The sequence below is a fragment of the Chionomys nivalis genome, chromosome 24, assembly GCF_950005125.1.
Source record: "Chionomys nivalis chromosome 24, mChiNiv1.1, whole genome shotgun sequence".
Lineage (NCBI taxonomy): Eukaryota > Metazoa > Chordata > Mammalia > Rodentia > Cricetidae > Chionomys > Chionomys nivalis.
The window spans coordinates 22,412,808-22,425,392 of NC_080109.1; the positions used below are offsets into that span (position 1 = coordinate 22,412,808).

The window sequence follows — 12,585 nt, forward strand, 5'->3', positions numbered from 1 at the left end:
GTTTTAGGGACCACAGGAGACCACACAGGCTGACCTCAAGGTTCAGGGGTTGAGGGACTGCAAGATGTCAGAGGGAGCTGCATCTGATCCTAAGAACCTTGCAGTGTGTGGGCACAACAGGAGCATCTAGAGAGCACAGCAATTTCCCCAGAAGGTCAGCATGCTCGTGTCTGGCACAGGTACTCAGTGATACCCAGAATGCAGGGTATTCAGGAAGAGCTATGGCCGGGGCACCAGTTGGTTAGTGAAGAGTTAACTTATGCTGCCATCTAACTTCCGTGAGGCAATGGGACTGGAAAGAGTCTGTGCACCCTGGGGTTGGAGGTGAAACATGAACCAGATATAGATGAACACATCTAGGTCCTTCAAGACATGAACCAGTCTTTTCCTGAGAAGAGGAAGTCTGTAAAGTGGTGATAAGTTTAAAGTTTTTAAAACAGACCAGTCCTTTGCTGAATAAATTTAAGGCCTACTCCACAGAAAGAAACATGAACCTGGTATTGTAAACCTGACCAAGAACCCATAACTGGGGAGCTCAAAGGCCCTGGGGGGGGGAACCTAGGACTGTTACTTTGCTAAATCGACATAATATCAAACTGTCCTCTAAATTTTTATCTTTATACCCATGCATTAATGCAGCTCTCAGACCTTTGCGGAGAAGAAGGACCTTTGTGTAACTGTTAACACGGAGACACAAAACGGGTCAAAATGCAGAGAATGCCACTGGAGTTGTCAGCCACAAATGGGGCCTCTCTAGCACTCCTCCTCCAAGGGCTCAGGGACCACAATAGAAGAGGGAGAGGAAGGAGCATGATAACCAGAGAAAACAGTGTTGTCTGTGTCAGGAACTCGCCACAGCTGTACTCAAGACCTGCACAAGATGAAGCCAGTTGGAATTCCAGAAGAGATTAGGAAGAAACTCTTGCGGTCTCTTCCTCACTGAGGAGCTGTGGGCAGTGGATGGCTTCTGGGGGAGAGAGAGTCGATTTTCATAAAGGATGTGGCTCCTGGTAGGTCAACCATGCCCCAGTTGTACATGCCCATGGCCAGGAGTACATGGCCAGCATAAATAGGACTTGATTGCTTATTTAAAAAGAGGATACAAAGTTGGGGGCGGGAGTTGAGAGGCAGAGACTAGATCTGGGAGAAGACTGGGGTGGATCTGGGAGACACTGTGAGAGGAGTGGGGGTGAATATGATGAAAATATATTGTATGGACTTCTCAAAGAATTAGTTCAAAATGTCACAACAAAATGAATGGTCATACATTTTAATAACTCAAGGTTTCGGGAAATCAATACCTAAGAGCAATCTTATTCAAAAATAGAGAAAAGCTCTCTGATTTAGGGGGCAGAACAGAAAACTAAGGAGCAGAGTTTCTCACAACTTTCATCTGAGAACTAAATCTATATGAAAATTTTCTTCCATGATTATTTCTCAGTCTTGAGTGTGTTTGAAGACCTCTGCAATTTCTGAATCAACTAAGCAAGATGATCACTCAGAATCTCGATTTGCTCAAAATAATTCCCAGTGGTTCTGACTGCAGTCAGCAGACCATCAAGAATGGTGGAGGTGATGCAAATGGCAATGAGTCTTCTGCATTTGAAGACGTCTGAAAACCCTTACATCACTGTGGTTTTGACGTCACTGCTTTATCATTAGGGGGAAAAAGAAGGAAAACAACATTAAGGAAGACCATACTTTTAGTTTAGTAAAAGGAATGTCATTCAGATGGAAGTTAGAATGTTCATACCTAAGTATAATTATTTAATAATCAATTAGGAAGTTTGAGCAATGTAGTTGTATTCTTTTTATAGGATCTTCTTTAATTTACACACTTCCATGAATATTACAAAAGAATATGTTGAAACTGATGGGAAGACAACTGCTTCTTTGCTCCAGGCACCCTTTCAATGATTAGTAGAAGCTGCACAATGCACAATTTTTAAATGAGCAAATTCTTTGTTTTCACTATGAAGATCATCACATTCCACTTAAGATATGTTCTCAGTATTTTTTTTAAAAATGACTTTAACTCCTTTTTCAAATGCACCTCCCTCAACAGAAGGGTAAATATTAATAATAATGTTCTAAGAAACAAGAGAACTTAACTTTATGTCCCAGAAAGTGATTCTTTGAATATAAAAATAAAATGTGTACATATTCTAGTATTTCCCTCCGTCCCTCCCTCCCTCCCTCCTTCCCTCCCTCTCTCCCTCCCTCTCTTCTTCTCCTTGTCCTTATTTTCTTTTCTCCCTTCCTTTGCTTCTTCTCCTTCCTTTCTTTTCTCCTTCCACCCCTGCTCCATCCTTCCCTTCCTTTATATCTCCAAGATATTGTTTATTCCAGCACCAGAGAGCCACATAGACTGTTCTAGACCATGGGAAGGGAGGGGGGATGGCGGCGGCAGTGTGGTGGGGTGGTACAAAAGATTTATTGTGCACAGATGTGCTATTCAATACTGTTATAACCAAGGTGCCTCCTGGAATGCATTACCGGTTCAATGAATCCCATGTGCTGCCCAGTCCCCTGCACCCATGTAAAGGTATAAGGAGACTGGGGGAACGGTGCATATGTAGAGGCCTGGCTGGTGCTTCCTGCCATCCTGGGTCTCCCACCCCTGGCTCAGCATCTCAGAGAGAATCGAGGTTCTTTGCTCGGGAGCTCTGGGATTTGTTATACTAGCATGCACCTGCTGGCGCCTTGATTTTAGACAAGGAATCGAGCTTCTCAAAGCCTGCTCCATCATTTACTCTAGCCAGATGGAACAGAGCTACTGTGACATTCACAGGAGGATGTGTATCTAAACTGTTCAGCCGCTACAGCTTCTAATATTGTTATGCAACGATAGCTATTGTAATTTCAAGCCAAGGAAAACTAATTCAAATGGCCATCCAAGTCTTTGACCTTTTTATATTTTGGTGTCTAGCTTGCTCTTCCCATACGCTCCCCTCCTCCCATCTCCACTACGCACCACCACTCTTGGGAGCTCTGCAGATTTCAGTCTTTGAGTCTTAAATCTGACCTACACTGTCACAGCCTGAGAGAGTTCAGTTTTTCCCCAGTAAAGAATTCAGTTACTGTGAGTTAGTAGCTCAGACAACAATTTGAATATTTCTAAATATTGCATGTCATAATGGTTTACCATGTATAACTATATAAGAATAGCTTTTAAATAGTTCCACCAGCACACACAGATAAAAAGAAAGATGAGGGGAAAAAGTGTCATACTGCAATGGTTGTCTGGGTTTTTGTTTTGTTTTAATATTACAATAGTCCTTTAAAATACCAAATGGATGTTTTGCCTGTACTTGAATCTGTACATGACCGGACTAGTCTGTTGAACTTACTTGAGGGGGAAGAGTGAAGGCTAGTTTCTTATAATTGTAACACTGCTTGGAGCTGACTGAGGTCCTAGGAGCTTTAGAAGCAAGGCTGAAATAATGAGTCATAGAAGCCAAATGATCTTAGTGATTATTTGAAAAAAATGGGTCGTTGAGGTATGGCTCAGTGAAAGAGCACATGCTTAGTGTGCAAGAGACCCTGGGTTTACTCCCTAGCACCAAAAGATGGAAAATAAAAATGGTCACAAGAACAAAAATTATATATGTATCTCTGTGTATATATATATATACATATACGAATTATATATGTACATATATTAAAAATGGTCCCAATAATATGCTTGTTGGTTCCTATGAGTGTCGAGATGAGAATAAGATCAACATTATTCATTCCACGTTGCCTACTTGGCAGACTCAGTTGAAGATTTTCAGACTTGTTAATATCAACGTTCTAAGCTATAAATTACACAGCAAAGGATGGAAATGAGAAGCCAGTGTTGCTAAAGAAAAAGTGCTAAGGAAGCCTGCAATGCAGGCAAGCTGGGTACCGCGGATATTATGAGCACTTCTTGCTTTGGGGCTAGCAATTCCACAGGCTCTATTTTTAACAGAACTGAGATGCCTTTCTCCGTGCCATCATCTCCTCAGTTCACCCTTCGCCTCATGCTCACGGAGCATAGATTCTCATGCTGCTTGACTGTGGCATATTCTCAGGCATGGGTTACTGCCAATCACTGCACAGCCATTTTACTCCCCCTGAGGAGCAAAGCGTTATTTCACATATGACAACTTTTACTGAAGAGCTACTTTTATTATAAAATACTATTGCCATAAATTTTTATGATAAAAATTGTCATAATTTTTTGCTAAGTTGATTCTATAAGTGTATACATGCATACATACATGTATATATATTTATTTTTATGTCGTATAAAAAGCGAGGGCACATATTTACCAATCATAATGCATCTTGAGGAAAAGCTCAAAACGGCTTTTGAGAAAGTTGGAAAACTAGTATCCCAAGGAATTTTTTCTTTCCCTTAATTTTATTTTATATGTAGTAAGTATTTGCTGGCATGTGTATATGTGCACCATATGTATGCAGTACCTGCAAAGGCCAGAAGATGGTGTCAGATCCTCTGGAACTGGAGTTACAGATGGTTGTGAGCTGCCATGGTGGTGCCGGTAACTGAACCCTGGTCCTCTGCAGGAGTAGCCAGGGCTTTTCATCACTAAGCCATCTCTCCAGCCTCAAGCCATTCTTCCTTACTGCTATCATCTAGACCCTTACGATGCATGAACCAGCAAATGTTGGGTAAGGAAATGAAGCTAAAGATGTCTTACTGCATCATCTAGCTGTCTTGGGCAAGGTAATATAGATGATTCACCGGTACAGCCATCAGATCTGACCATACCCTTGTAATCTATATCACATTTGTAGAAGGGTCTAAGCTCTCCCTCCCCAGTGCCGTCTTCTACCCCTTTGTGAGAACAGTGATTCTCTCTCCCTAATGAGGGAAGCTCAGTAGATTCAATGGCATGCTAAATGTCATCCGGTGAAAACCCTTTCCCTTTGATAACGGCCCTGAAAACTCTGAGGGTTTGTGACTGCTTATATTTTAAGTCCCAGAGATACAGCCTCTTCACAGAATCCCAGTAACGGCTTGCAGCTTCTCAGCAACAGTTTACAGCCCTTTACAAGCCTGGATCCTCTAGAGCGTTTCAGACTCAATCTTAACAGTGAGGTTTTCTTGATTCAACAGTATAACTATTTTGAGAGGTCTACCTGATATTTAAACACCATTGATTCCAGGCCCTATTGCTGAAACGAGATAATCATTCACATACGGTTTTAATTCTATGAAATACCTTTTACTCTACAAGCGCCCAGATCCATTAGCCCCCTGCAGTCATATTATCCTGAAAATGTTGCCTCTAGCCGATACTTCCGACTGCTGGGATTATAGTACAGTGAAGCCTATCCACTAAGCACTGAGCAGTGACCGTGGTGTCATTTCGTTCATCGACATGACAAGGAATATTCTGCTACACATTTAACGTATACCAGACAGTCAAAGGCAGTTTTAGCCACACATGTTGCTCAATGTCAAATGTCTCTATTTTTATAATATTTACCATTTTCTGCAGTTCTGATCATTAATCCATTACCCATTTCCTCCAGTGAAATTTAAGCTCCATCTGGCCAAGTGCCCTTAGCTCCCTATGCAGCAGTCATACCCTTTGGCTCTTTGAAGGTATCCAGTGTACACCCATTGCCTGCACAAAGCTGAGGGATGCTACCTGTGCTTATGACACACTGCGTCTGAGCGTTTGGCATGTCAGGACTTTCAGGTAGATATTCAGTGACTTATGAATGCTTAGATACGACCTCCTAAGTGTTTTCATAAGAATTATTCTAGAAAGCATTTTTATGAATAAAATTAACATAAATTATGTCCCTTATGTGAGATAATTTGGTGGAGAGCAATGATTTCATCTTACTATCAACACCAAGGCTGTAGTGATTTTTTTGAAGACTTACAGATCTAAACTTTCCTTTTGGCCTAAATGAGGGCATAGTGCATGCACATCAGGCAAGTCAGAACTGATGCTAAGATTCACTTAAGGTGGTATTTATAGAATGTAGTTAACATGTAAACACCATCAGGTCACTGTCCTCCTTTCTTAGCGACTATTTAGGCTGGTCTTCTTTCTCCCTGCTGGTTCCTCGCTTTAGTGACCTCTCAGCTCTGAAGGGAACCCAAACAGATCTGAGATGGTGAATCATGGAATCTATCATATTTCCTAGCGAGCTGGGTCCAGTGCCACAGGGATCTCAAGCGAAGAGCTAAGCTGAGAAAATGTGATTTCTCCGCAAACCTCAGTAGGATACAGAAAAGGGAAATTAAATTGCAAATTCTAAGCATGGCTACAGTAACAGGAAGGAAGAAAGGAAAACACAGTTTTAATATTAATAAATAAGGTTTCTACTCTGATCTGTGGCAATTCTAAAATGATTATCTATCTCTGGCAACATGGAGGTTAAAATTTTTCTATTGTTTAATATCCAGATTTCCTAACTACCACATGTTCAAAGAAAAACAAGTAGATAAAGTTTTAAAAATATTATGTATCTATATGTGTGTATGCATATATATGTATATATATGTGTATATATATATATATATATATATAATCAGGGGTTCTTTAGAGAGACACATACTGATCTGTGGAGGACTTCTAAGAAAACTGGGGGCTGGAGATGCAGCTCAGTCAGAAGTAGAGCATCTGCTTCCCCCTGAAAAGCCTGGGGTTCAGATACCAGCACAGGAGAAAAATAGGTTATGTGTGGCCAGTGAGGCCTGAGTCCTTTGTGGGACATGGAGTCATCAACACCTGTCATCCTGGAACCTAACACTGCCTTTCCCTGGCTGCACTTTGGGGCAAGCCCACCACAGTTGGGCAAAATATCTTTGGTTTTGAGGATTAGGTCTGAGAGCAACCACGGTCAGAGACTATGTGTCGTTTCCCTCCGCTCCAAACATTCGTGAATATTCTTTCCAAGCAACAGAATTCCATGGCAGAAACACGTTTGGTATTATATTTTCTATAGTAACACATTTACCCAGGACCCACGGTAATATCATCCACTCCACGATGGTTGGTGGTGGACCTTGTCTGTTCAAGTCTGACCTGTCGATGTGCTGAGAGGCCAGCAGCAGCAGGAACAAAAAGGTCAAATAGGAGGCAGTGTGGCAGATAAACTTGATAAAAGGCTTTCTGATGAACAGTCCAAGTGGGCTTTTAGGAGCTATCAGGTAGCACACGGAGAAGACGGGGAAAAGCAGTCCTATTATGAAACACGTCACCATCTTCACGGCCCAGTGTCTTCTCCTCCAGCCGGGGAACTCGTCGTACCAGCGGGAGGCGAGCAGCTGCTGGCAGTTGGGCTGGGCAACGAACTAGGAGGAAAAGACAAGAATTCAGTCCCTGTTAGAGGTAATGACCTCAGTGCATCAGGAAGAATGCAGGCTCGACATTACCCTTCAACATACAGTTTCAGGAAAAGATAATGACAACCTTTAATATATTCCTTAGTTCATACTCAAATGAAATTTATATAAATCATATATTCTTTGGTAAAGCAATATTAGGATTCAAAGACACAAGCTGCAGCTCACTTGATATTAGAGTAAAACAGCCCAGCACTGAGTCATGCTGAGAAAGGCCATAATGAACACCTGGTTCACTCAGGGCACAGTGCTGAGTGTCAACTTAAGTGAAGTCAAAACAGGGTACCAGCACTTGGAGTGAAGACAGAGGCAAGGTATAAGGATATACACAGTGTCCTAGTTTTATCTTCACTGCTGTGATAAGACACTGACCACAGAAGCAGTCTGGGGAGGAGGTGATTTATTTAGCTTACAGGTTAGAGTCCATTATGCAGGGAAGCCAAGGCAGAAACCTGGAGGCAGTAACTCAAGCAGAGACCATTGGGGAGCGCTATTTATTGGCTTGCTCATCTGTCTTTCTTACAATGTCCACAGACCCCTGCCCAGAGACGGTTCGCATAGCAGACTGGGTCCACCTACATCCGATGTGGGATGTCCTTCTGTATATGTGTTGCTTTTATTTGTTACTGATACCCTGAGGACTCCCTTCCAACAGAAACAAGCTAGGGGCCAAATCTTAAACACATGGGCTCTTAGTAAAGCTATAATGTCTCCTTGAGATTTATTTTTTATTTTATGTGTACGTAAGTGCATACCACATGTGTACCTGATATGTGCAGAAGTCAGAAGAGTCTATTGTGTCCCCTAGAGCTGGAGTTTCAGACAATTGTGAGCTGCCATGTAGGTGCTGGGACTAAGTGAGACATAACCTATTGCATGCACTGGAAGTTTTACATGGTGGCGTAAGATGTCTAGCTGGGATACTGTCTCCCCTATTTTGTTGGTGACTCCATTATACATTTTTTGCATAGGTATATAAGTTAGGAAGCTTCTATAGTTGTAGGTTTCCACATGGCTCTTCCAAAGATCTGTAACGTTGTTGCCTCTCCCCACATTCCCTCCTCCACCCCCCCCACCCTATTTGGTCCTCCTGTTCTACTTTTCCCTTCATCTCTCTATAACACTCAATTCTAATTGTCTTCCTGGATGATCCTCTAGTCCCCTCTGCTCCTTCACTAAGTGCCTAATCCTTGTGGATGTTTGGATTGTGGCATACCTATCAAAAGCTGAACGTTCACATCCATATACATATAAGGAAAATTATATAATATTTGTCCTTTGTGTTCAGGGCTCTACATTGTGTTACAGGGGATTTGCTCATCAGTGGTCATTGCTGCTCTGTTAATAATAGCCCATAGCTGTTATGGATAGTCTAGATGTCCATAAACTAAAGAATGGCTAATTAAAATGTGGTACATTTACATAATGGAATATTATTTAGCTGTCAAGAAAATGAAATTATGAAATTTGCAAGTAGAATGGAAGGAGCTAGGAAAAAAACATCTGGAGTAGGGTAACTGAGAACCCAAGAGACACGGATTTCAGGATTTTTTTGTAATAAACAACTTGTAATTACTAAGGTAGATGACCTCATTCTTTTCTCCACTCCCCACCCCTTGTCTTTGGCTTCTTCCTTCCTTCTGACCTCCCTTACTTCTTCTCTGGGCCTTTTTCTACCTCTTGTCAATGTGCTCAGCTTTTTCCAGTTCCTTCTGAAGGACTTTCAGAGAACTGACATTCTCATTGACTAAGATGGTGTTCCTTCCAGGGAAACCCCAGTCCCGGATACCTTAACATTGCCCACAGGAAGCTCGGGGCCTGCAGCCTGGGCTCCTGCCACAGGAACCACCACCCTCTGCACCCTCCTGGTCCAGGAGAAAGGAGATTTTCACCACAGGTCTCTGCTTCTGCCTCTAGACAACCCCTATAGGAAGACGCGCCAGCACCCCTCCAGTCACTGCTAGCATTCATAAGGAAACATTATAAGCATTCAGATTTATAATGGTTCCATACGCTTACAAAGGACACACTGACAATTTGCATTCAATAACCTTTAAGACATTTCCAAAGCCCGATCCTTGAGTATTTATAGAACTACTGAGACACAGGATTCTAATCATGGAAGACACTGAATGAAAATGACTGAATCTAATCTTGTTTTTACAAATAAATTGGGACCCAACGTGAATGAATTATAAACAACCACACAAATACTAAAATCCCAAAACATAAAGAAAAATGATGAGAAAAATAAAATTGGAAAGTATATTTAAAAAATACTTAAGTCAACTGAACAATCTCCTTCCGCCTAGAAGGGAATTGAAACAGTAACTGCAGATAATGCAAGCTGAGAGGAAGCCGGCAATGAGTGAAACACTATAAACGTTCTGGCCTGATATTTTCAGCTTTGCATTATATATTATTATATGATATAATATATCTTATATAATATTATATCATATAATAATATTGTATATTTTATAATATTATATATTATTGCATTATATAAATATATATATTATATATTTTTTTCTAGCTTAAGAACTTGTACCTAAAATTTACATTAGAGCCACACTCTCAAAAAGAGCAAAATATGTTACATTCTAGAGGCAACCATCCTGCCTGGCTTGAACACAACTGTTTCATTTGTTTTTTTCAAAACTGTGTTGTGTAATCCTGCTTACAGGGGATCAGGACTCACTGGACACTGAGTGCTCCCAGGAAACATGGTGTCCATACCTGAAAAAAAAAAACCTTTCTGTTCTATCAGCCATTTACATCCCTTCAAAGCTGCCTGTGACCTTCTTTCAGAGGGACTTCCAGTCCATGGTGAAGACAGTTCCTCTAGTCTGTCGTCTGCCTGTGCACATTCAGATCTGCTACTGGCTCAATCTATCCACTTCATTAATCAAAGCTCCATGTCCCCTGCTGCTTCCTGATGTGATGATAAAAGTCAGCACTCTCTGTCTATCAGACGCTGGCTAGGAGTAAAAGAGACCACAGTCTCCCGGAACTAGTCAGTCCATTTCTGGGAACTCGCTGTATGCCAAAAGTGGGCGGTACTGTAGATAACCTCATCCAGCCTTCTGAAGCAAGGAGGTCCACGAAGCAGGGGAGATGACGCTCATTGTAAAATGATCACCGGAAACAAAAGGCAGCAAGTTAAGCCTGAAACAACAGGCAGGCTTTGGACAGATGCAAGCTGGCCCATGAATATATCGTGGCTTCTGCTTAGAAAAGACCGTACTGAAAATTGTGAAGTGAAATCCATGGGCTGGGCTGTAATTTACTGCAGATTTAGCGGAGACAATATAGAAAGGGACGCTGTCACTATCTCTTAGCATCTACGTGGAAATATTGCTTCAGGAAACTCCTGAGTCCATGTCCTTGCTATTTTCAGTGTGGGCTGAGACTGGTGACATTAGCATTATCTGGGAGTAAGTCAGTGATGCAGGGTATCTGACCCAACTTTAGACTCAATGAGCAACCATATGCATTGCACAACTCCTGTGTGCTGTTTGTAAACACTGGATTAATGTGCTTTATGCCCAATGAAGCTATTTATAGTTTTAGTGTATAGAATAAATAGTTAAAAGACTAGCTAGAATTCATTGCAAATATCCATTCTAGTGATTATAAAAATATCAGCTCATGACCACTGAGAGAGAGAGAGAGAATTTGATAACCATATTTTAGTTAAGATGTTATAAAAAGAATAATAGTAGAAAAGGATTTCTATGAGAAAAAGAACATCCATAATAATAATAGTAACTTAAAAATGAAGAAATGTTCATAAAATAACTAATTATCAAATACCCAGTTTTCAGATTGTTTTCAGTAGCTTTCTTCAAATTAAAACAAAACAAAAAAAAAATGAATGACTCTTTTATCAGATCTGAGAAGACAATGAAAAATGTTATAAAACTGATCAGAAAGACTAACTGAGAAGCTTGAGAGCCTGTCCTCCACTGTTAGCAAAGAGAACTTTGAGAGCTGTCTAGCTGGCCATCAGGTTGTCTAACATTGTCTTTAGCAGGCACGATACACTGGACTTTCAGAACAGGATTCAAGGGTGCCCCATCTCTTGGATACCATATCTGTGTCAGTGAGGGAGAGCCAAACTCTCACTAATCGTGTTAGTCCGACAAGCACAGGATTGCATTTCCTAAAATACTTTGGGTCTATGTTCAAAATTGGTTTAGAAGATGATCTGTAATGACCGGGAATAGTAACAGGAGGCTGGAAACGCCAACAGTCTTACAAAGGAGGGCAATGATGGCTCAACACTGAATACATTAAACTATTGAACTTGATATGGGCATGGTCATTCGTGCCTCCAAGCCCAGCACTCAGGAATCTGAAACGGGAAAACCAAGAGTTTGAGGCTAGCCTGGTCTGCACAGTGAGACACTGTCTCAACACACAAACAAACAAAAACTAAAGAAACAAATAAATTGAACCTAGAAAACAAAGCCAGCTAAGTGGCCAGGAACTATAATCACTAGATAATGACGACCCTTTGAAAAACCACAAAGGGAAATAGTTGGTATAATCTCCACACCTGTTCGCCATTACCCATCTGACAGACTAAGTAAACGATGGAAATAATTTGTGAAAATGGCAGCTAGTTTTAGAATACTACCTAAAGTTTTCTGAAAATGAATAGACATGGGGAGCAGGGAAATTATTGGCTACTGATGGGACCGTGTCTGGGTGTTTCTTCATGTGTTGAATAACTTAGGACAGTACTAAGGGGGTAACAGAGTCAGGTGTGGCTCACAGCTGGGTATTCAGGATTGATTCTTCAATCACAGTCTCCCAAGAGCAAACAAGAGTTCCTGCACAGAGACAAGGCATATCAAAAAGGGTATTTTAATCTCCATTAAAGGCAAAGACTGGATAGTGGTTCTGTTTCCTTTAGGGCAAGAATCCAGAACAGATATGAGCAGATGAGCATTCATGTTAACTGTTCTTAGTAGACAAAGGGTTTAGTCAGTGTTCTGTTCACTGCCCTGCATGATTCCACATAAGAGCCTATTTCTTTTTAAAACTTTATTATAAACAAGTGGAAATAAAAAATCACACACCACAATTAAAAAGATCGGTATCTATGCGCTTCAGTGGACCTCTGTGCAGTTGGAATGGACATCCAGAAATTGTGTAGCTTCACAGCGGAGTTTGCACTTTAATTATCTGATATATTTTATTCACTTACCCACGAAAACAAG

General features: G+C 41.1%; 1 protein-coding gene across 4 annotated transcripts in view; it reads right to left on the minus strand.

Annotated features, from left to right (window-relative positions):
* The window catches only part of Trpc4 (transient receptor potential cation channel subfamily C member 4), a 162,338-nt gene that overhangs the window by 45,617 nt on the left and 104,136 nt on the right, over window positions 1-12,585 (minus strand). For 3 of the 4 annotated variants that reach the window (XM_057757100.1, XM_057757099.1, XM_057757098.1), the window contains one exon: window positions 6,970-7,306. In XM_057757100.1, coding sequence (XP_057613083.1) covers window positions 6,970-7,306 — 337 coding nt within the window. Of the gene's footprint in view, window positions 1-6,969; window positions 7,307-12,585 lie in introns of those variants that run through there. The other variant, XM_057757101.1, reaches the window with a different exon arrangement.